At 29.7% G+C, this 23,337-nt stretch overlaps 2 protein-coding genes across 2 annotated transcripts; one reads left to right on the forward strand and one right to left on the reverse strand.

Moving 5' to 3' along the window:
* Window positions 1-5,023: 5,023 nt before the first annotated feature.
* On the reverse strand, window positions 5,024-9,874 carry LOC145745577 (CAAX prenyl protease 1 homolog). Its single transcript, XM_082563696.1, has 12 exons — window positions 9,763-9,874; window positions 9,420-9,566; window positions 9,109-9,195; window positions 8,586-8,702; window positions 8,283-8,435; window positions 7,913-8,054; window positions 7,534-7,655; window positions 7,166-7,220; window positions 6,843-6,970; window positions 6,402-6,545; window positions 6,177-6,293; window positions 5,024-6,105 (listed from the first exon to the last, which is right to left on the reverse strand). Exons 1-12 carry the CDS (start codon window positions 9,838-9,840, stop codon window positions 5,992-5,994), a joined length of 1,404 nt encoding a protein of 467 aa, XP_082419822.1. The 5' UTR covers window positions 9,841-9,874; the 3' UTR covers window positions 5,024-5,991.
* Window positions 9,875-10,714: 840 nt separating this feature from the next.
* On the forward strand, window positions 10,715-23,086 carry LOC145760038 (uncharacterized). Its single transcript, XM_082573905.1, has 9 exons — window positions 10,715-10,930; window positions 12,086-12,150; window positions 17,512-17,653; window positions 18,963-19,051; window positions 19,184-19,301; window positions 19,821-19,915; window positions 20,353-20,447; window positions 22,100-22,236; window positions 22,395-23,086. The coding sequence occupies exons 1-9, from the start codon at window positions 10,807-10,809 to the stop codon at window positions 22,883-22,885; spliced, it is 1,356 nt and encodes a 451-aa protein (XP_082430031.1). The 5' UTR covers window positions 10,715-10,806; the 3' UTR covers window positions 22,886-23,086.
* Window positions 23,087-23,337: the final 251 nt, after the last annotated feature.

A 23,337-nucleotide genomic window follows, 5' to 3' on the forward strand; every position in this document is an offset into this window, starting at 1 on the left:
TATAGCACCTTGAACCACGACCCAGTTTTCTAACGAATACATATTTAACAAAATTATTTAGAGTAACGCAATTGTTAACTTCTATGTTATTGTTTAGATTACTGCAATATAAACTCTGAATGTGAAAATGGCGAATGTGTGAACTTAAACGATACATATAATTGTAACTGTGACAACGGGTATTCTGGGGAGAAGAACTGCACAAAAGGTTTATTTCTGTTTCAGTAAAATCTATTAACTTGTTTGAATTGATATTAAAAGTCGAATTTTTATTAAAATTATGTTTTACAGTTTTTATAAAACTTTGTATTATATTTGGCAAACGAAGGTTAGCAATTTAACTACTTTCACTTTAAAGCGGACTTTGTATTTACCTTTAGAATGTCAAACGTTTTATAACTTATTATTTAAATTTCGCAAGATTAATTATTAAAAGATTTCAAAATAAAACAAGAATTATAAATCCAAATGAACCTAAAATGCCACCTTCAAAAGCTGGGTTACAAATTTATTTTTTTTAACTCAAAAATTTGTCTTTAACAACACAAAGTATATATTAACACTGTGTTTAGATAACTGCGATATAAATCCTGGTCTATGCGAAAATGGAATATGTGAAAACGTTAACGATACGTTTAGATGTAATTGTAGTGATGGATATTATGGGGAGAAAAACTGTACCAAAAAAGGTGACTTTTGACTCATTTTAATTATTTAAGTTTAATATCTACTCAAATGTATTTTTTATAATATTTATGGGACACATTTTTATATATCGTACTGTAAACAAAAAATAAAAACTTAAAAACTTTCACTTTAAAGTGAAAGTAAATTTACCTTTTCCAAATGTTTTAGAGTTTTCTTAGAATTTAAAATCCTTAGCATTACGAAGCTCAAATTTTTTACGATTCAAAAAAACTTGATTATTTTAGACGGTTGTTATAATGAACCTTGTAAAAATAATGGAACCTGTACAGCAAACGATACTTCGTATGAATGTGCATGTCCGGGGGAATTTATGGGTTCTAACTGCGATACCCTAGTAACAGGTGTGAATTTAATCGAATAACAAATAAACGAACAGAGCTAGTTATCATTCACTAATGAAACAACCTAAATTTCAAGTATACTTTAACAATTCATTTCATTTACGTACTCCTGAGTTTTAAATGGTTGCAGACTAACTCAAATTTATTTCACTTAGATTTGAAACTCTGGCATTACATAGTTATAGGAGTTGGTGGATTTCTATTGTTACTTATTATAGTTTTGCTGATAGTTTATTGCTATTGTAAAAAGAGAAGGTTTGGTGATTTTTTTTATAGAAGAGCGTCCTTTAAAAATTAATTAAATTATATTATGAAATACAACTGACAATTTTCTTTAAATATAAAAAATGCTAAAATGAGAAAAAAATTAAAAAAAAATTAACTACGAAAAATGTAAGGGTAAAAACAAAAATAATTTTAGACCGAATTCTAGAAAAAATGAAAATCCAAGACAGAGAAGTCACAATCCTTACGTCCGAGGTATTTTATTACTTGTATTAAAAATTATCTCCTAAACATGATGAGCGCGTTTAAATGTCAAAAATAATTTTTTTTAATATACATCATTTTTTTAAAAATTATATCTAATTTTATATTTCAAAAAAAAATCCTTTTAAAAATAAATAGAACCTAGGCCTGCTTCAGTAAAAAATCAAAATGAAAACTCATTCGAAGACTTTGAAATGGAAAACGAATACACTGATATAATTATCGAAGAAAACATTGAAAAGTATAAATTGACCGCCCCCATATTAATACAAAAATGCAAAGATTTTCAGAGAAATGATTACCAAGAATGGAGAAATCAATTTCGGGTAAAAATTGTTAATTTAAAAAAATCTCTGATAAAATTAAATTTAGCAAAAAAAATGTTTGTTCTTTTAAATCAAAAACTATTTTAAATTATTATTTTTTTAAGAAGGTAGTTTTAAATTACAGTTAGTAAAATTTATCTTTTCGTAGAATATTACTGCTACAGTAGGTGCGAATCAGCCAGCCTACATTAATACAGCTTATGACGAGCAGGGCGAGCGTAAGTTAATTTAAATATCCCTGTTTACCTCATGTATTTAATTTAATTATTGTATTTATAAAAATTTGATAACAAAAGTGCTAAAAATTGCAAACACTATAACTTTTTTTGTAATTTAGTGAAAACAAACGTTATCAAGTTATCAGACCCCGATGCACAAGCTCAAACAAATGATAGAAATATAGTTGGGGTAAGCACAAACAAACTTTCTTAAACCGTTCAATTACTTGAATAATATTACTAAAACAGTTATTTGTTGAACAGTTTATTACATTTGACTATCCCACCCTAAGAACGTCTAAGGAATACTGGACGGCGATTCACAGTGAAGGCTGCAAAATTATTGTAGATTTCTGTTTAACTACAGAACAACAAAACGTAAAAAGACAGGAATAAATTTTTTATTTAAAAATTATGTTAAAGCCTATACGCGTTTAAAGTTTGTTTATTGGAGAAGTTTTCTGTTAAATATTAACCCTGAATTCGAAGAACTTTTATTAACCAGTGTTGATTTATCAATAACACAGTTGCAAAGCAAATATATAAATGTTACATTGTTTTAAGTGGTATCCTAAACTTGGTAAAATACACGAGTACGGAGAGATAATGGTCAAAAACTTAACCCAATCAGTTGATGTTAATTTTGTAAAAAATGTTTTTGAAGTTTCCGAAAGAAATGAATATGAAGCGGTTGGTATCAAAATCTTTTTGAAAAAAACTTTTTTAAATTTTGTTCTTTTTTTTAAAGTAAAAATAGTTTATAGCAGTCAAAACATTTTTAAAATCTTTTGTATCTAGGAAAAATAAGGCTTTGAAGAGTTTTACACCTTTTTAATTATTTTAAGGAAACCGCCAAAGTAACACATTTCCAGTGGACAGAAAAAGAAGATATCAGAACAATAATGGCATCGGAAGACTTTACCGGTTTTCTATATAAAATAATGGGTACTTGCGAAAACGTTAGAGAACCAAACAGTTTTGTTGCTATCCAAGCAAGGTATTAGGCTTATTTCCTGGCTGCATTTTATCAAAACTAATTGACAAAACTTTTATTTGTATATTTCGTATTTATTTACTCACGGTTGTTGCTTATTTAGAAATTGCATCGAGCAAACTGGTTGTTTTATTGCAATGTACAAGTCTCTGTTTGTTGCACACGAAAGTCAATCTGCAAACGTGTTTGAGACTACTTTGATTGTTCGCAAACAATCTGAAGAGCTGATATCCAATGACGTAAGTGAAAGCATACCTTTTCCTGATAAACTGTTAGGAATATCCTAGTTATCTAAAAAATCCAATCAATTTTTTTACAAACCAAACAGCAAATAAAGACAGATTTTATTTAACAGGACGAATACATTTTTCTGCATAAACTAATTGCTGAATGGTTTTTACTTAATGACAATACCAATGGAATAACTGGTGAACTGCAAGCATTAGAATCTTTGGAGTATATTAACGTAACATGGAACCAAAAACGCTCTAGTAACAACCTAAATCTATTGCATCACCCTTACTAAATTATCTAAATACAACTAAAACAGAACATGTATGACAAACTACTTTTAAAAATTTCCTTATTATTCTTAAAGGGGCCGAAACGACATTACAACTTCCACCAGCACGTAAAGGACAGCCTAAAAGAAAATACAAGGGCAGCTCAATTTCAGTAAGTCGTTAAGTCGTGAGTTGATTATATGAAGTAGTTAGGGCCTACTTTATTTAAATACAGTAATACTGATAATGTGTTTTATGTTTAATAGAATTGTGGTGGATACAAAAAAGTACTGGCAGTAAAAGGACCTACTATGTGGGAAACGATTGACAACTTCTGGCGGTGCATTGTGCATTACCAAAGCAGTGTGATAGTTATGTTATCAAATCCACAGGAAAATGGAGTGGTATTAGTGTTGTTTACCTTTATAAACCCGATATAAAATAAAATATATTCCTAAAATAAACAAGACAATCAATATAACTTTTTGTTACTACTCGGATTTTTTAAGAATATTATTTTGTTTATTTAAGATAAACTGTGTTAATTATTGGCCGGAAAAAATTGGGGATAAAAAGTATTACGGTGACATAACGGTACGAATGACAAACGAAGAAAATTTAAACTTTATGACAAAAAGATCATTTCGTGTTAATTGTGACGGCAAAGAGGTAAAGCAAAAAAAAACAAGTTATGCTATTGCAAAAAAGGGCTTAAAAACTTTATTAATAATGCAAATTTCCCTTTGAAGATTCCCATTGTACAACTTCAGTTAAACGTTTGGCCTGCGAATCAAGCTCCAGAAAGTATAAGTCAGGTTAATAAATTTCTTAATCATCTAGATAGAAGCTACGACTCGGAAAACAATTCTATACTGGTGCACTGTGGGTAAGTTACTTGGAAATGAAATGCGTCAAACATTAACAAAGTTATACCTAAAAATTTATTGTGCCATGAAACCTATAAATTCCATGAATCAATCTATAAAATAAGTAATTTTCATTAAAAGTAATAAAAATAGTTTATCTGCCTGCTTGTAATTATTTATAGACTTGTGCAAAAAACATTGCTATTTTTTTAGAGTTGACATGGCTAGAACAGGAACATTTTTGTGTTTACTAAGTCTAGTGTACAGACTTAATAACAATCGAAACAATAACGCAATACAAGTCATTAACATAGTTCATCAAATCAGAAAAGACATGCCATTATCAGCAAACTCAAGGGTAACAATTAATCATCTTAAATACTTTATTTGCTTATACTAAAGTTCGACTAGTAAAATATCAATTTTATTTTTCAGGAACATTATCAGTTTTTGCTTGATGTAATGAGTGAGCAAGGCCAGCAATAAACAGTTTCTTTTTCGTGTTTGCTTATTGACGACAAACGGTTGAAAATAACTATTCAAACTAATAAAACCGATCAAATTATCAAACAACTCGGTCCAAGGGTTTCTTTGATTTGTTATTTAAGGCTTAAGGCAAACGTTATGAAAACCAAAGTCAACAAATATAACGTGCAAGTTCAACAAAATATATTAAAATTATCTTTTTTGTAAATATTTTAGAAGAGTACTTTAAGAAGAGGAAATTAACATTAGTTCGTTTTTACTATGTAACGTTTTAAAAATTTGAATCTTAAATAATTATTTGTAAATAGAATTAGATTTATGCGAGTTCACAAATTGTTCCTCTAAAAAAAATTTTTCATCTGTATTGAATGTAATGCAACCTCTTTGTTAACGCGAAAAAAATAAAATTTCCAATTATAATAAAATATTATTGTCTTACTTTTCTGCACGAAACATACATATATAATTAGTATTTTAATTTGTTGAAACTTAAATTTTGTTTTAAGTCAAACACTAGATGAATTAAGGCACAACATCCCCCTTAACGTGCAATAATGTGGTTTGCATTTAATCAAATTGGACATGTAATACTTTGCATGTTTGAATTACAAAATTCGGGTTTGGTTTAGATTAAAATTTGTGGTTTTTAATAAAAAAAAACTGACCAGAATTTATATTATTACCGATATTTAAAACAACAACAGAAGCAACGGAGTCTATATACTAAAGTACTACAAAAAACAGTCAATTTAATACAAATTTATCAATTTAAAAACTTACTTTAAACCTTTCCATGTGACACACATTAAAACACTTGACACCCAATAATCCCACTCTCAAAAAAAATTAAAAATTTCTGATTTTTGACTTGACATCCAATATAAACAGTTTCAATGAATTAAAAATTTCGCTAATTTTAACGAAAGTTTAGGTGAATTTTGAAGAATTATTAAATGGCTTAAAAATCCGAACGTTAGATAGAGAATTAACAACTACAAGGATTTAAGTTACCATAATATTTAAAATATAAGATAAAAAATCGAGGACTTTGCTACAAAAATTACTCTTTCTTTGATTTAAACTTTTCCATTGCCCGTAATCTCTCAAGTAAAGGGGGGTGAGAAAAATTACAAGTAGAATAAAGCCAATCTGCCACAGGGAAACTTAAGTTATCCTAAAAAGTACAAAAATCAAGATGTTAAACTCCTTGATAGTTTGAAAAAAAATTTTGAAATAATGCTTTACCTTAAAAAGTTTCAGCAAAGCTGATTTAAGTTTTTCTCGCTTGCCAAGATTAACAGCAAATTCATCAGCCTGAAATTCAAATCTTCTGCTGCATATTTTCATCAAAAAAGCTTCAACCTATATATCATAGTTCAATCAAAAAAAAAATTTAATAACGACTATTTTTTAGTTCGTTGTGTACTTTGTATGTAAAATAATAAAATAATGTGATAAAACTAACATTACCTCATTGATTGGGGAAAAAATAAAACTAAAAACAATAAAAAGACGAATTAAGATTGGTTGTTCATCCACAAATCCAAATGCAGAAAAAATTCCTTTGTTGTACATTAACTTTCCAAATACAAAAAACGAGAAGAAAATGCTGGCCTGAAGAAACAAGAATTTTCATCTTAAAACTTTACAACTTTTATAACAAAATTTTAAACTGAGGTATTTATTTAATATTAAAATAATATTATTTTAAAGTACCAAGTTTTAAAATTTTTAAACACACATCAAGAATATATATTAAAATCATATTATGCTTAAATAAGTGAATTTATAGGTAGGACTTCCACATTTAAAACCCAGATAATTTTTAAAATTAATAAAAAAAAAGTTTATCCTGAACAGCTGAAACGATTGCTTTAACCATATTGAAATAAAACAAACTTTGTATCTTACTTGCATGACGGCAAGGTTTTTAACCATGTGCGAAAACTTCCAGTGGCCAAGTTCATGACCCAAAACAGCTACTACTTCTTCAGTGTTGCATCCTATCGTCTTCTCTTTTGGTTTTTCTTCTTTAGTTTCTAAATTCAAATCGAAATGTTAAGGTACTTTAAGTAAGGTTTAAAATGATGCTTTTGAATTATAAAAAACTACTAAAAATTTATAATAAAATGAATTTTTTTTGTTAAATAAAAGAAAGTGGTATTCCTTATTTTAATGTAAAACAGAAATAAAAAATTTTTCAAAATATCGAAACAAAAAATAAAATATTCCACCTTCCGTTACTTTCTCATTTTGAGTTTCTTCTTTCGTTTTATCTTCAGCTTTACACTAAAAAAATATATATAAGAATTTCAAACAAAAACAATTTTTTTTACTATTTTTTAATTTTAAGCCAATTACTTTTAAGAATAAAAGGCATCGTCAGAACCTTACAAGCAAGAAAGTCAATTAGGTTATAAAACTGACTAGGGCTAATTAAACAACAAAACTGCAAGGTTAAACATGAACTATCTAGAAAATTATTTTTTCTAATAACAAACATGCAAGTGCAACTTACTAACATTGAAGATTAATCAAAATAATAAATTTATATATATAACAAAAAATTAGAATTAAAAAAGTTTCTGCATTAAATGCTTACTTCTTTATCTTCAGTTCTTCCAACAGGAGTGTAGTCCTCTAACAAAGTATCAAACAAAACAATTCTCTTGTTTTTGTGGAACCCATACATGTATGCATTACTGTGAGCCGATCTTTTTGAACCTTAAATAATAGCAATAATGTTATATAATTTTTTTTGGCAAATCGTATAAACTGAAGCATAGCGTTAAATAATGTCTAAATACTTTTAGTAAATTAACTATTTAAAAGGCAGTTAGGTGTTTTTTATTTTTACTTTAAGGTTTAGGAACTACTACCCGAAAGATACTAACAATTAATAAACACAAAATAAGAACATAATATTTACAAAAAATTATTTATTTATTTGGAAATTTAAAAAAATTAAATAAATTTTTAACCTTCAACTACGTAAAGTTTCTTTAAAGGAAAGTTGAGAGATTGAGCAAGCTCCTCAATCTTAGTTTTAAGTTCACCATCGGGTAGTGGACTGTATTTGTCAAACAACGGTGCAATATATTCTGGGTAAACGTGCATCAATATCTAAAAATAAATTGAAAATAATATGTTTAATTAATAATCTTCATTTACAAACTAGTCTTTTGTTTGTTAAGTTGGACAAGGTCACTTTTAACAGCACCAATACATAGTTTATCACATCATTTCAATTACTTTCTGTGTATACAAAAATATTTACAATTGTTTATTAAAATATATATATATATATATACTTATACGATTACATTGCCAAGTTTTACTATTCAAACTTACCATAGAAATAATAAAAACAACAAGCCAAGCATAAACAAAAAAGTATTCCCCGCCAGCTTGGACAACATAGATCACTATGGCCATTAGAGGCAGTGTTATAAGTTGTGACACTAGAGTTTGTTTTGCAAGGTCCTTGAAGAAAAACCCTAAAGTCTAAAACAAAAATAATTAGGATATTTATATATACATGTGTATACTGTTTATAGAAGACTTTATTTCGAGTACATAAATTATGTTTGAAATTTACCAGTAAACACTAAATATTAAGATTAGCAAATTTTTTAGAAAAGGATTTTACTTTACCATTTTATTAAAACCATGTTTTTCTTCCACTACGAATGTTGAATAAAGTGACCAAGGAAGATCAGTTATTAAACCATAAATATTTCCAAGCAATACGAATATAAGCGACTGCAAAATCTACAAAAAAATATATTTTGTTTGATATAGAGACTATGTTACAAACCAAAAAAAATACATTTGAGTGCATTTATTTTTTACAAAGATTTTTGAGACTGTCCCCCCCTGGATCCGATAATTTGGTAAACGCTTTCCCAAATTAAAAAATGACAATACCGCGATTAACGTCATTACGCTGCAAAAAAGCTCTAATAGACCCGTGTCATTTATAAAAAAAACATTATCCAGAATTAAATAATGTTTATATATATATATATATATTTTATATATATACCCAGTTTACAATTTTATTCACCCATTTATAAACCCAGTTTACAATAATTTTATTTACTCAGATGAGTGAGCATTTATTTAAAAAATAACAATTAAAGTTAAAAAATGATTAAATAAAACTACTACTACTCACTTCGTATTCACTCCCGTAATTCAATCGGTTAAGAATCTGGCCTGAAATCATCCATAAGAAAGGCAAACCACCATACCATAAAATCATCTAGAACACCAAACAATGTTTTATTGTAAAATAAATCAATAAAAATCTAATTGCATTTATTATAAGAAATTTTTGCATAAAAAAAATAAATAAAAAGTTTTAGGAAAAAAATTGCTTTAGAAAAATGTCATTATATATTTATTCTTTTAAAAACTACAAAAATGGAAATATGACTTTACTTTGTTTGTTAATTGGCCTTGTTATGTGTTTTTAAAACTACTTACAGTGCTTTCCAACTGGGAATATAAACCCTTCCAAAACCCAAAGTTGCTGGTATCTAATGCATATTTACGAGCCTTTTCAAAAGTTTCATCGTCAAACACTGATTTTAACTCTGGTGGTGGTTGATTAATAGTTTTATAGATTTTTCGCTGAATATGATTTTCGTTTATTTATTAAAAAAATTATAATGACACAACAAACAAAAATAGACAAAATAGTCAATATAACTTTTTTTAACATCAGAACAAAAACAGCTATTCAAAAATCGAAACTGCAAAACAGAAAATAAAAAACTAATAAAAAAAATGCAATTTATTTATTAAAATGAAAAACATTTGATCTTACTTGTCGACTTCCAAGATAAGATTCCCAAAAATAAACAATCCAAGAAAATCCCAAAACTGCTGCAAACACATCAACCATAATAACTTATTTACTAAATATTAGCAATTAACCTACAAAAAAAGAATTGGAGGGTTAGTAGTGGCTTACATTCCATAAAATTAAAATATCAATCTGTCAGTAAAGAACCATGTATGTTTCCGTCTACCATTTTATTTAAATAACAATGTATTATTTAACTATCTGACTATCAACCATTTATTTTTAATAACCTTGCTTATATCCAAATATCCTTAATCTGCTTTTAAAACAATATTGAGCAGTTGAGGATTAATGTTTCTTGTTTTATTTTTAGTTTTAAACTAACAACCTAAAACTTAACTGTGCCGCTAGAGGAAAAATGAGCCAAAAATTTAGATACCCAGTCAAGAAGTAAAAAATAAGTTTATAACCAGCTGACAGGTAAAACATTTAGTTTTTTAAAAATTTACTTAATTTAAGTAATGAACTTATAGTAAAATTATAAAAAAAAATCATTTTAACTTAAACAAAATCTAAAATACTTTATATTAAAGTAAATACTTCGGTGTTTACACGTGGGATTTTTCGGTTTTGTTTTAACACTGCCTCTTAGTGATCAGTACGTAATAAAATATTTATCCTTCAAATATTTACCTGCCTCCAGGTACCAATAATTAAGGCAGTTATAAAAAATAAAATGTGACTAAAAATCTTGGCAAAAACTAATATTAATTTACCAAGTAGTTATACTAATTTAATCGTTATATAAACTAACTTGAACTTTGCCGCGAAATGTTGAATCACGTGACTGCTATTACTAAGCATCTAAAGCTATTGTTGATTGTTATGAAACTTTTTTTGTTTTGGTGATAACGTTTCTTTTGCACTATCGTTAGGTTATTTGTATCAACATTTGGCTTTATTTAGATTTTATTATAGAGTAGTATAATAAATTACTTACTGACTTAAGCATTAAGTATCATTTAAAGTCAGATTTGACTTTTATGACAATGGAATACATTCATTATGGGAAAAAAAATTGAAAAATCTAAAAATGGAAAAAAAAGAAAATTAAGGAGAAAGGATTCATGTTCAAAAGAAACTGAAATGACAGAAAATTACAATTCTGCCTTTTTTGTTGAAGAAGAAGGTAATTTTGATTTCACCTGTTCATGTAGCAATTTTATGTTTATTCAAATATTTTTTCATATTTATTCTTGTGGTGGTTGTGGGAACCCCAACTTAACAAACCAAGAACTTAACAACATTTGGTACAGTGATCCAATCCTTAGTTTCCCTTGGTTTTTAATATATTTAAATAATATTAAAACAAAGAAACATTTCTATATAAAACTAAAAAGCTCACCAATGCTGTCATTTTGGGCTCGCGTTAATATGAACTACTAATATTTATGGTTCGAAATCTTAGATTTCGAAACATATTGTTATTGTCCGTATATTTATTATTATTTTTATTTTTATTCTTACTAATCCGAATTTTGAAATCGAATAACTTTTGATTTTGTGTATATAAATTTTTAAAATTTTAGAAAAATTTGTTTATTATCATATTGTGTTCCAATCCTCCTATTTTGATAATTTAAATATTATTAATTAGTAATTAATAGGTGTTTGTTTATTAAAATTTAGAGATCGTTATTAAGTTTTCAAATTTTGGTCAGTTATATATCATAATATTAATAACTCGAAAATCGATTAAAAATTTAATTTTTGTTTGTTTATTATATTTAAATTCTTGTTTGTTTATTAAAAATAAAAGTTTGATATAAGGCATTTAAAATTTAATATAATGTATTTTATGATATTAGTAATTAAAATACATGTTTAAAAAATAATTTTTGTTTGTTTATTTTATTTAAATGCTTGCTTATTTATTAAAAATCAAAAATCAATTTTAGGAATTTAAAATTAAGTATAATGTATATCCTGATATTAACAACATTAAATTGGGTTGAAAAATTCATTTTATTTGTATAATATATTTAAATGGTTGTTTGTTTATTAAAAATCAAAGATATGTTATATTCTTAGTTAAGGTGTAAGCATATTTTTTTTTTTATAACAATTTATGCTAAACATAATTAAATAATTTCGAACCATATTTTATTTATCAAATAAATCTAGTTTACTATTGAATTAGATTTAATATCAACATTTTTTATAAGGAAAAAAAAAAACAATTCTAAAATGAAGTAATTACCATATTGCAAATTTAATAAAAACATCCAAATTGAATTTAATAAATATTAAAAAAATTAAATTAATTTTTTTTAAAACTTTTTAGGTGATGTTAAGCAGTCGTCAACATCATTACAAGATGCATTTAATAATTTTCGTCGATTAAAACAGGTACTAAAAATAAGAAGTTAATAAAAGACCAAATTTATTGAAAATTTTTAATTTCTTTTATGCATTTTTGATTTTTTTTGTAAAATTGTATTTTTGTGACTGTTTTATGTGCATAATTATGTTGGATTTAATTTTTTTTAATAAACGAATTGACAAAAATGTATTTACAGTATATGGCAAAAATAACAAGGTTTAAAAAAATATATTTCTTAAAAAAAATTTTAATTCTCATGTTGTATTAAAAAAAATTGTTCTTTAAAAATCTAACCTAGTTATATGTGTGATGCTTTATTAACATTAGAGTAGAGTAGAAGTAGGTTTATAATTTCTTTACCGACATAGTAAATAAACTATTTGGTCTTGCTTTAAGGTGATGATGGTCATTAAAAAACGATTAGGTCGCCCTTGGCAAACATTAAAACCTTGTTGTTGCTTACTTATATTCCCGCCATAAATTCGTTAATGGTTATAAGAGACATTATCAGAGTATTATGCTATGCTTATTTTATCTAATTTAAATATTATAGATGAATGCATGCCAACAAGTAAGATAATTAAAAGATGTAAGGATTTAAATATTTAGAAATTTGACATAAGTGCAGAATTTAAACGCTTTCAGTAAGGCAGTAAGAATTTGTACGTTAGCTATAGAGCCAGAAAACATTAAAAATTGTTCGATGGCTATTTTTATTCTTGTACGTCATCAAGGTTGTTTGGTCGCGCCGAGTTACGTATTAAAATATCGAATTTCTGCGACCTTACAAACTTCCCCGCCTCATGTTACACGATCCAATAAAATTATTTAACCAAAATGCTTGGGATGAATGGAATTGAACTAAAAGTTAGAAATTCGTTAGTCTAATTGGGAGTCATTGCTTTTGTGGTGTACATATTATAGCGACGGTGATTTTCGTATTTCCTGTATCGCACCTTTTATATTAAATCGAGGGTACTCGTGGTCGCAAGGCCTGTATCCCGGATATAAAACCTTTTTACCGTGTTCGTATTGTTTGTTTACTTAGCAACTTTGTCTGTTTTCCTGAGACCGTTACCACCTGGACCCGGTAATTTGGTAAACGCTTTCCCAAATTGAAAAATGGCTGGCCTGTTAATTAGATTGATCTGTAGAAGGCCATTGCCTCGGTTGATTGGCAACCTTAGTTTCGTTGCCTGCCAGTCTGATTTAATTTTTGTGTTTGGTTGGATACCGTGGTTATATAGAGCGAGTTTTAAGTGTAAAACCACACTCGGTTATTTTCAGTGGTGTGTGTTATGTCAACTTACGTTAAAATACTGCGATTAACGTCATTACGCTGCAACATAGCGCGTAATAGCCCCGTGCAATTTATAAAATAACGAGCTTAACGCTTTTTTTAGCAGGTATTACGTTACAAAAACTCGTCCTTACTTAACTTAAGGCGGCGTGGTTATTTTTAAAAGCGGTATGGTAATCCAACGCAATTTGACACCATTCGGTAGATTCGACGTTATTTACCGCGCAAGGTTTTTCCATTGGAGTATCGCTAGGCCGTTTAAGCTGTTAAGAATGGATGTATTGTTCCGCATTCTCTCTCGAATACCTAGTGTGTGTTGGTTTGCGCGGGCCCTTACAAAAGAGAAAATACGTATTTCGAGAGACTGGCCGCTTCAGTAAACATACTATTACGCAGGCAATAGAAGCACGTGGTCAACACGAGGTTTTATGTTTTAGTAGTTTGCCAGTTTTGTGTATCAGCCGCCTTTTGAGAGGGTCGAATAATTATAGGTTGCGTGTGTTTACAATTTGCAGTACCTATCAGATAAGCAAACAAAATACGAAGATTTATTTTTTTATGTATTCAGAACAAAACTATTAGATGCAATTTTAAGTATTTTTTTAATAATTAGCGAATGGAACAGTGTTTGTATTATTATTTTATTATAGAAACATAAAAATCAATTTATTTTAATATCACAGAAAATAAATTTTAGTCCTACAGTTTAGTTATTTAAAAAATAAGTAAAAATTAATTGTGTATTTTTAGTCATGTTAGAGTGTTTATAAATTAACCAATATTAAAAAAAACAATATTATTTATAGCGCATATAATTCCAAAAGTGGTCAGGTTATGTAAAATGTAAAGACGTAAGAGATTTTACGTTTGGCCAAATTTTATTATATTGAAATCGTTGCTGTTTTTTTGTGAACCTATAATAATCTACCTTTATCCGTTTATGTGGGCTTTCCTGCCATGGATTTGTTTGCATAAGTTCCACTTTGTTTTCCCTCGACAAAAGCGCGCGTCTCCGTTATTCAAGCAATTTTAATATAAACCTCTGCCCCGTCCGATCAATTTAAAACCTCGTGACGTCAGCTTAAATTGCTTACGCAGATCGTAGACGGTTTTTTTTTTTTTTTTTTGTTTTTATTAAGACGAGTGAAATTTGGGCGTGCCTATGCCTTAAAATAACCTTTTTAACATATTTTAGCCAAGAAATATACACGAGTTTTATTTTCTCCTAACCTCCACACAAAAAATTGCGCGAAAATCTAGTTTACCTTTCCGTATCACCGTTTTTCGGGTCTGTGTAAAGAAAGGGAAAAAAGCAAGGTTTTTTGTGTGTGGTTATTGGACCGTCCTTGAATACATCTTACCTGGAAGTTTTGGAGCGTAGAATGTATCGCATCTAATACTGCCTGGTAATGATGATTTTAAGTTCGGCACTATCAGCAATATTTAGGGCAAATAAAAAAAATAACTTAAAATGTTACACATTAGTTATGTGCGCATCAATTTAAACCAGTAAAACGTTAAATTTTAAATTTTGTTTTGATTAAGTATGTAACAATTATTCGTTATACTAAACTGTTAGTTTAAACCCAGTTAGTTTAGTTTTTAGAAATTTTTGCGGTTATTTTATGTACATTTTTGCGGCTTATGTTTAGTCAAATTTGACAGTGTACGCAAAGGTTAAGTCAAGTCGTATAGACAATGTGGTAGGGATCTTACTTTGTTAAGGGAAATGTTTTTAGACAGACGTGGTGATTTAGCCTAGGGGCAGATATTCTTTTATAATGACTGCACATCATATCTTCAATCGTATACATTTCATGAATAACTTTTTTTCTTAACATATTAAGTGTCGTAAGTTATAACCAACTTGGTGAGAACAAGTTAAAAATTGGGGATTTCCAGTAACTAGGACTGTGTGGCGTTGCTTTTGTCTTTGTTTAAATAGAGCACCTCCAAAATTTCCAATTTTAAAATGGTATGATGAAATTGCCATAGCAACGCGAATTCAGGTTAGGTCACGCGTGTAGTAAGATAATAGTGAACGACATTTTGGCGCGCAAACCGGGAACAATAAAACGGCGAAATATATCGTGCGCATGGCGGTGCCACGTCGTCGTATAGGTACCGATTTAGACTAAGCTAGCGTGAATAATATCCCCAGTACGTCACCAGTATCCTGTTGTCTTGGTTCGAACACCCCTAATCAAGCGAACCCATAAATACAAGTAAATTGCCGACTTCTTTGTTGCGAAAATTTATTAAATTTCGAGTTAAACCAGATGTTGGTTATGCGAAAGATGCTCCTTTATTCGATGTCTATGATGAGTTAATACCCATGGCCGTTTGTGTATGCCTTAATTAGTGTGTGAATTGAGCGTTACCTGTATTTAACTATTGGTACTCGGCAAATGTAAAATAAGGGGCGATCAATAACTAGAGCGATAACCTTTTATTTCACAGCTTTCGATTTTTAACAGGTTATTAAAGGACGATATAAAAAGGCGACATTTATGTTTCTCAAACAGTTTCATTTTGGTGCTATTGCGATCAATATGTAGACAGAAAAGCTGTAAGGTAAATAGTATGAGTTGTATTTCAACGTTTAAAATCAACGATTAGGCTTCTATTTTACTGTAAGAGATTTTAGGTTTCCTTTCATTACTTACCATTACTATGGATGACAGGGATAGCGCTTGACCCCTTTGTGCTTGGATCTGTCGCTACCATGCCGCTCAAAATGCGATACGTGACAAAAAGCCTCGCTTCGTAAGACCTCATTCAACGCCTCGCTGACTATGCTAGCTAATACAAACCTGGCTTGCTTTTGCGCGCACCTGTATCACGACTGTTAGTTTTGGGCCCGGCGTAATGTTGTTATACGGTAAGTTGCTTGTCTTACTCGTGGCTTATGCGAACGCCCGGATATAAACCCTGTGCAGAGCAATTGTTTTGATTTGCCACGGTGAATTTGTGGCTCTTTATATGACAAACACACGTCATGGCAAGTCTTTTAGTCTTGCTAAGGAGAACAGGTAGTGCACCAGTGGCTAAATTTCTAAATACCGAAGTTTTAAAATATTGTTTGGTAGTTTGCCTAATCTTTATGACATAGTGCTGTAGAGTTGAACTGTAGGTTCATTTTCTAACACTGTCTGGTAAAGATGCGGTCAGCTATGCCACTTCATCAACTTTTATACAGTTCTGTAGTTAAACTAATTTCTGGCATATGTTTGCCGTTAAAAGTGTATTGTAGATTTGCCCTAAAAATTTAAATGTGTATTAGTAAGCTTGCGTTATACAAATAGCTGATGCTAGAAAACTTACTGTAGTGTTGTGTCATAGTTTTGAAGTGATTTAACTGGCAAACTTAACCCATGCGGACGTGTAAGCGACATCCTACCGTTCAGACCACGTGACAAGAAAATCTGGGAACTTCCCGGATTTGCATGTCACGTGATCGGTCTGCTCGACTACGATATTGTTTAACCCGCACCTATCATCCTAACCAATCAAATTATGATTTTTTTTAATTTTTGCATGAAATAATATTAATTAAGACTTGGTGTTCGTGGTTACAGCAAACTTGGGCCTAAAAAAAAATTAACTGATTAGATTATATTTATTTTACCGATTTGAATACCCTGTTCCTAATCAAGAAAGTAAAGTGACGTAATTTTTTATTTACCTGTGACAAATCCACCCCGTGGCCATATCGAGCCATTATATTTACCGAGAAACCAAACGCAATAAAAAGAAACCCGACCTAGTTTACCTTTGAATGGAGAAATCTCGGAAACTGAACCCGGATTACAATTAGGGCCTTTTCGGTGCTTTATTTGTTTTCATAGACCGATCGTAAATGGCCTGTTTGCTTGTATATACAATACGATTTTGCTTTGCTGTATTTATTGCTGGCAAACACAGTTTTTGTTAGGAAAAGGTTGATTTCTTTAATCCCAAAATCGATTTTTCTATTTAACTCAAATGTTTAATTAATATTTATGATATTTTCAAAATAAAATGTGTTTCGCTTCTTTTGCTTTTCTATTTAAAACATATTTTTTTAAATATCGACAAATTTTCTTAGGCTGAATTAAGAGCATCTCAAAACGAGATCACTCCGAAAGAAAGCGACCCCGTGCGGATGAACTTATTACGCAAGAAGTTTTTGATGCAGTGTAAGAAATACAGGGGTGTTCCGTATAAGAAAAAGTACCATCAACCCGGAAGTAAGTGAAAAAGTGTAGTTATAGTAAAATAAAACCAAAAAATCAACTATTTAATACTAATTATGTTACAAAAAACTTATTTAAGTTATTAATAATTTTAACAGTATTTAATTAAGGTGATAAATTTTAGAGAAAAAATGTTAAAATTAATTTTTTATTGTTGGAAACTACCATATGTTTTTAATTCTTGTAAAAATTACTGTTTTTGTAAGTTAAAAAAAAACTAATCTATAATTTTAAAAATATTTTTTAACGTTCCCATTTATGAATGACCAATCAATAAATTTACTTAAAATCTAAAAACGAAAATTTGTTTACGTTGGTATAACAACCGAAAAGCATTGTTAAACACGTTGTTACAATGACGCCATAGCCAAAAAGACAATAATGTAAATTTTTTTTTCGTGAAACAGAACTCTTACACCACATCGGTACTTAGATAGGTCATGAAAGTTAAAAACTAAGTCAGTTGGGGTAAAGGAAAAAACGTGATTTTTACTGTTAGTTGGGTTCTGTAACTCTACCATTTATTTCGAATTCTTTCTCTTTTGTAATATAGCTATGTAGGAAAACAGAGTGCTCGTATGTATATGCTGCACACATGGCACCGTAATCAGGGAAGGAAGTAAGATGATGCAAATACATGCCACTTTGACAATCATCCATTTTCAAATCTTTTTTTTATCTCCACTATTTTTAAAAGGCGGTATCAGGCGAATTTGTACTGCGTTTAACTATTTCTTACGTGCTTACAATTGTGTTAGACTCGTTTTGGTTTTTAAATATATTTTTAAGAACGTTTTCAATGCTTCCCTCTCTTTATCTTCGCAAGCCGGGTTACAGACTTATTATTTAGAACACATTCACTTGACTAAGTCGTTTTCGTTGCTAGAAGCTTGAAAAAGGAGTTCGCCTTAAACCATGGCATCAGATTACGTCCCTGGCTAATTTCCGCATTAATTTGAAAATTGCGCCGCTTCCCCGACGCGTGGGCGGAGCTTCAAGCTGTCAATCAAGTTTGGGCTCGGGTTAAGTAAGGTTCTCAAGAGAAATGCGTCGGTCCAGTGATTCGCTGCCGCGTGGAAGGTGTTATTTCAGTTAAACACCGTCATTATAAAGTTATTTACGAACGTCATGTGCAATGCACTCTATTCCCATATTCCCACGTGACGTCATAAATTAGGAAAAAATGCACGAGATCCTCAATGACTTTTATATTATTCCTGTATTATATTCATAAGTTTTTATAACTGTTCAGCAGGTGGGAAGTCTTACATTTTAACAAAAACTTTTTCTTTTTTCTTTTTAGCTTTAGAATACAATTCTCATTTATTTCTTGATTGTTGTGGGTTGATACGTCGAGTTTTACGAGATTTGCATAAAGACTTTCGTTTTAAGGTTGGATAAAATAAAAACAAATTAACATAAATGTAAAAAAAATTCCACATGTCACAAAATACTATGTTAAACCACTGTCACCCACAAATTACATTTTAATTTTTAACAAAAATCTGATTTTTTTATATCAAGATAGGGCCATGGAATCAGGCTTACATGTACGACACACTGCCCCTAGTGGTGAATAGTGAAGCGAAAATGAGGCCTGGCGACCTCGTGTTTATTTCTGGAGAATACTTCAACGAAAAGAGTAGGCGTTACTTGTTGTTAAAGGCTATATAGCACCCAAGTGTAAAGTATTTTTTTAAAAAGGAGCTCGTAATGCTAAATTTTATGTTGTGAAAAAAGACAGTTCAAATTTCACATAAAATCAAATGTCAGATGGATTTTTTTTTATTTTACGGTAATACCGGGGAATATATGTCTGACCCCGACTGTTAAAAGGTCACAGATTGTAGTAAACAGTATTGTGCCAATTCTAACAAGTTTATTTTTTTGTATCCTGTTTGGAGCCAATTTCTGAATCCATTACGTAGCAGAATTTATTTTAAAATATCCACCCTCTCAAGTAAATAAAAATTGTGTTACACCCTTTTGCTTTTTATTGCAAAATTTTATATTATTTATACACGATTTAATTAAAATCGGGTTGTTATTTATGCTTGAGCAACGGCCTATGGAATCCAAAGCCAATGTTAGACGGAATATTTATATTACTATGTACGTGTGACTTAATATAACCTGGGTAACCTTAATTTTGCGATTTCAGGCAAAAAGCAATTTCACAATATTGTCCACGTGGAGGTGTGGGCAGGTGATGGTGTGAAGACGATAGGAGCTCGTTGGCACAAAGGAAAAGTACAGGTTAGTAACTGCTATGCCAACGGTTCTCATAAACTGGCGCGTCATCAATGTATAATAAATATCACCGTAACCATAAATTATATTACTATATTCCATAGGCTAATTTGCGCTTTGGTAATAATAATAAAGCACATAATTATCCTTTGTGACCAGTTCATTATATTTTTCATAGATATTATTGTATAATTTAATATACACGTGGATGTATTATTTATGTGAAGATAGTAGGTCTGATAAATCTAAAGGAGTTAAAATAAAGCACAACATGAATTCTTTATTGTAAATCCATGTTTCATTATCAACCTAAAAAAAAGTTTTTCGAAAATATCTGATTTTAAGGGTCCTGGCAATAAAAGCTAACCTTAACTTAAATCGCGTGTTACTTTAATCTTACAACGTACTCACAAAATTTAAAAACCCATTGTTCATATTTCTAGATATTTGATTCGTACAAGTTTACGAGCACGAGTTACCACAGTATGAAATATCATTTCAGGTCAATAGACACGTGGCTGGAAGGAACATGTAAGAGGTAACGCTTCACGCTAGCTTACTGCTGCTTCGCGTCGTGAATTTTCAGCCTTATTTGTGCTATGGTGACTACAGACTAAATAAATAATTTTGCCTTGACAAATAACAGGCTTATAAAAAATAACGTAAAAATTTTTAAATTAAGATTTTTGGGTTGTGTAAATTGAACTCGGAAATCTCGGAAATCCAAAAATGTTTCATTTTACTTCGCTTATATAAGCATTGCATATGCACAATTATTTAAGGTCACTAAGTTAAGCTAGGGTTTTACTAGGGTGGTAGTTTACATGCTATTGGATTATAAAACCCCATTAAGTGTGTAGGTGTAAAATATTTGGCATATACAAAAAATGTCATATTTAAATTTCTTCGTTTTGGGTCATGAGTGACATTAAGTATTGCATGATAATAAAACTTTACAGTAATAACCTACAAAGGGTAACTCTTTTAATATGGAAGAATTATTCTATATCTAGCTTCTTTCATTTATGCGTCTATCATCCAAAATTAAAAAAAAAATATTACATTTATCCAAATTTTTAATTTTTTTAAAAACTCAGAAAAAAAAATTTAACCCAATATTTGCATTTTTTTATTAGCCGAAAAATGTAGCAAACTTTTAGCAGCATCGTCATATATTTACGATTTTTTTAATATTGTTTTGTATTGTGACGCATTAATTGAAAACAAGGGCGGGGGATCGGCAGGCCACGCGGTCTTTTTACAATGTCATCCACCGTATCGGCACCAGGTGTAAAAATAACTGGATAAAAGCTACTTTCTTTATACGCTGGATTGAAATTGAATGGTCGGCGTTTGGGGGTATCTAGGCTAAGCAATATAGGAAAGGCCTACTGACTACCAGTGGCGCGTTTAATTAAGTCCGGATCGCACCATGTTTACCAGTTCCGTTCTATTTTAACGTAGCTTGAAAATTAGATTAGGTGGACCTTATGAATACCTTAAATTTTGTTATAACAGTTAATGTTGTTTCACTATTTTATAATCTAATTTGACTTTACCATGTATACGAAATGTTAATTGACAAACCTGTATATGCCTTTACAGTATTAAAACATATTTTTATATAATTTTAAACCGCGTTACTAAGAAAGGGCAATAAGAGATCACCCTTCTTTTTCATATAATTTTTTGCGTCCTTATTTAAAATAACACAAAAATAACTCACACAAATTTATATAGAAAAAATTGGTTTCCCTTTTTTATATATACAATCCTATGTTATCTTTTAAATCACTATAGCTGGATAATGGTACGTTATGTTGTTTTGGGATTACGTTGTTGGTGCCTATTTACCTTGTGTATGTCAAATTAAGGTTGATTATGGGCTTTGTGGATTTATTTCACATAAAATACCGTACGGTGGGATTCAAAAGTGTAATGACTTAAGGCTTGTTACATTTCTATGAGTTGACTTTTTTGTTCTCGTAGACTTTACGCTTTTAAATGTAATCAAACATTGTCTACCACTTTTGACTTCTTTTGTGTATTTCTAACGATTAAACAGCTCTTAAAAAAACAAAAAAAAATTCCCGCTTTTAATTTATTCATAGGATTTTAATTTGTATATGTAAATGTGCCTTTTGGCTACATATATTTAAAATATTTTAACGAACATAATTTGTATTCAAGTTTTTGTGAAAAGCACTCGTGGAAACGAACAACTTCGTTTCAACCTTCCAAACTATCGGTCTTTTTTCGGGATCAAAACGCTCCGCAATCTAAAGAAATAAAACCAAACGGTCAAAACGAGGGTAGTGACATAGAAGGTAAAAACCTATATTTTTATTTTAAACCTCGGATCCTGTGTGCTATTGATTAGAATTGCTTTTATGAATTTTTATAAAGTTTAATTTCTAAAAAATCGTCGTGATAAATTGTGTTTTATTTTTTTAGTTTTTTTACAAGTATTTATTTTAATGTTTAGATGCAAGTGGTGATGAAGTACTGCAAGGCCAGCTAACAAATCTAAATAACGTTAACAACACTGCTGTTGAGAAAAAAACCATATCTAACCTTGCAGCAAATACCCCTGAAAAGCCTAAAAAGAAAATTAAATCGACCAAGAAAATAAAATCCCATCGCTCGCGAGGACAAACTATTTCTGATCACAAGGTGGCACACTGCGACCGTGTTGGAATCGTAAAACACGTGGCTGAAGTTGAAACAACGTCTGAAACGTTGCGCTGTGAAAGGCGGTCGTCATGCTCAACTGACGCTGCATATGACGTCAAAGTTGATGAAGATAAGCAGACAATGTTCGAAAATGTCAATCCAAACAAAAACGAAAATTTTCGGTATACTAAATCTCGCTTACTTTTTAACGATAAAATAGAAAAAGTGGCTGTTAACCTTGCTGATTTGACTCTAGAGTGCGCCCTAGCGGAAGTAAAAATCGAGTTACAAAAATACTATTAATGGTTTTATTTTGGTTTGGACATTTCTTAGATAAACCATTATTATTGTAGGCAATTTTATTGAATTTTTTAACACAAACATTACTTTAAGTACAAAAATATTTTTATATGTTTTTTTAGTAATAATTAATTTAGTTAAATTTCTGTAATTTACGTTATTTTATTTTTTGTATATAAGTATTAAATACTGTAATTTTTTGCTTTTTGCCAATAGTTTACTGTAGTTTATCATTTTTTTATTAATAAAAACGTAGAAATTTTATTAGTCAAATATTCTCTTATCTGCTATGATTTAAAATTCAAAAAGTTACTCCCTTAATAACTTGCACAGATAACGCGTTTCCTCAGAATTCTGATCGAAATTTAATCGCGAAGAAAAAGTGGGAAGGTCGTTTCATTACATCATTTGTTGGGTGATAAATTACCAGAAAAATGTCAATTTTTTTATTATTA

Source organism: Corella eumyota, chromosome 1 (genome assembly GCF_963082875.1).
Source record: "Corella eumyota chromosome 1, kaCorEumy4.1, whole genome shotgun sequence".
In the NCBI taxonomy this organism is placed as follows: Eukaryota; Metazoa; Chordata; class Ascidiacea; order Phlebobranchia; family Corellidae; genus Corella; species Corella eumyota.

Excerpts from the sequence above, each read along its gene's own strand:
- LOC145745577 (XM_082563696.1), bottom strand. The coding sequence starts at position 9,840 with ATGGTTGATGTGTTTGCAGCAGTTTTGGGATTTTCTTGGATTGTTTAT. Across the intron at positions 8,436-8,585 it reads AACATGGTTTTAATAAAATG|ACTTTAGGGTTTTTCTTCAA; the intron begins GTAAAGTAAAAT and ends TTTTTGTTTTAG. Across the intron at positions 6,294-6,401 it reads TTTTTTCCCCAATCAATGAG|GTTGAAGCTTTTTTGATGAA; the intron begins GTAATGTTAGTT and ends TATGATATATAG.
- LOC145760038 (XM_082573905.1), top strand. The coding sequence starts at position 10,807 with ATGGGAAAAAAAATTGAAAAATCTAAAAATGGAAAAAAAAGAAAATTA. Across the intron at positions 12,151-17,511 it reads ATTTTCGTCGATTAAAACAG|GCTGAATTAAGAGCATCTCA; the intron begins GTACTAAAAATA and ends AAATTTTCTTAG. Across the intron at positions 19,916-20,352 it reads GGCACAAAGGAAAAGTACAG|ATATTTGATTCGTACAAGTT; the intron begins GTTAGTAACTGC and ends TCATATTTCTAG.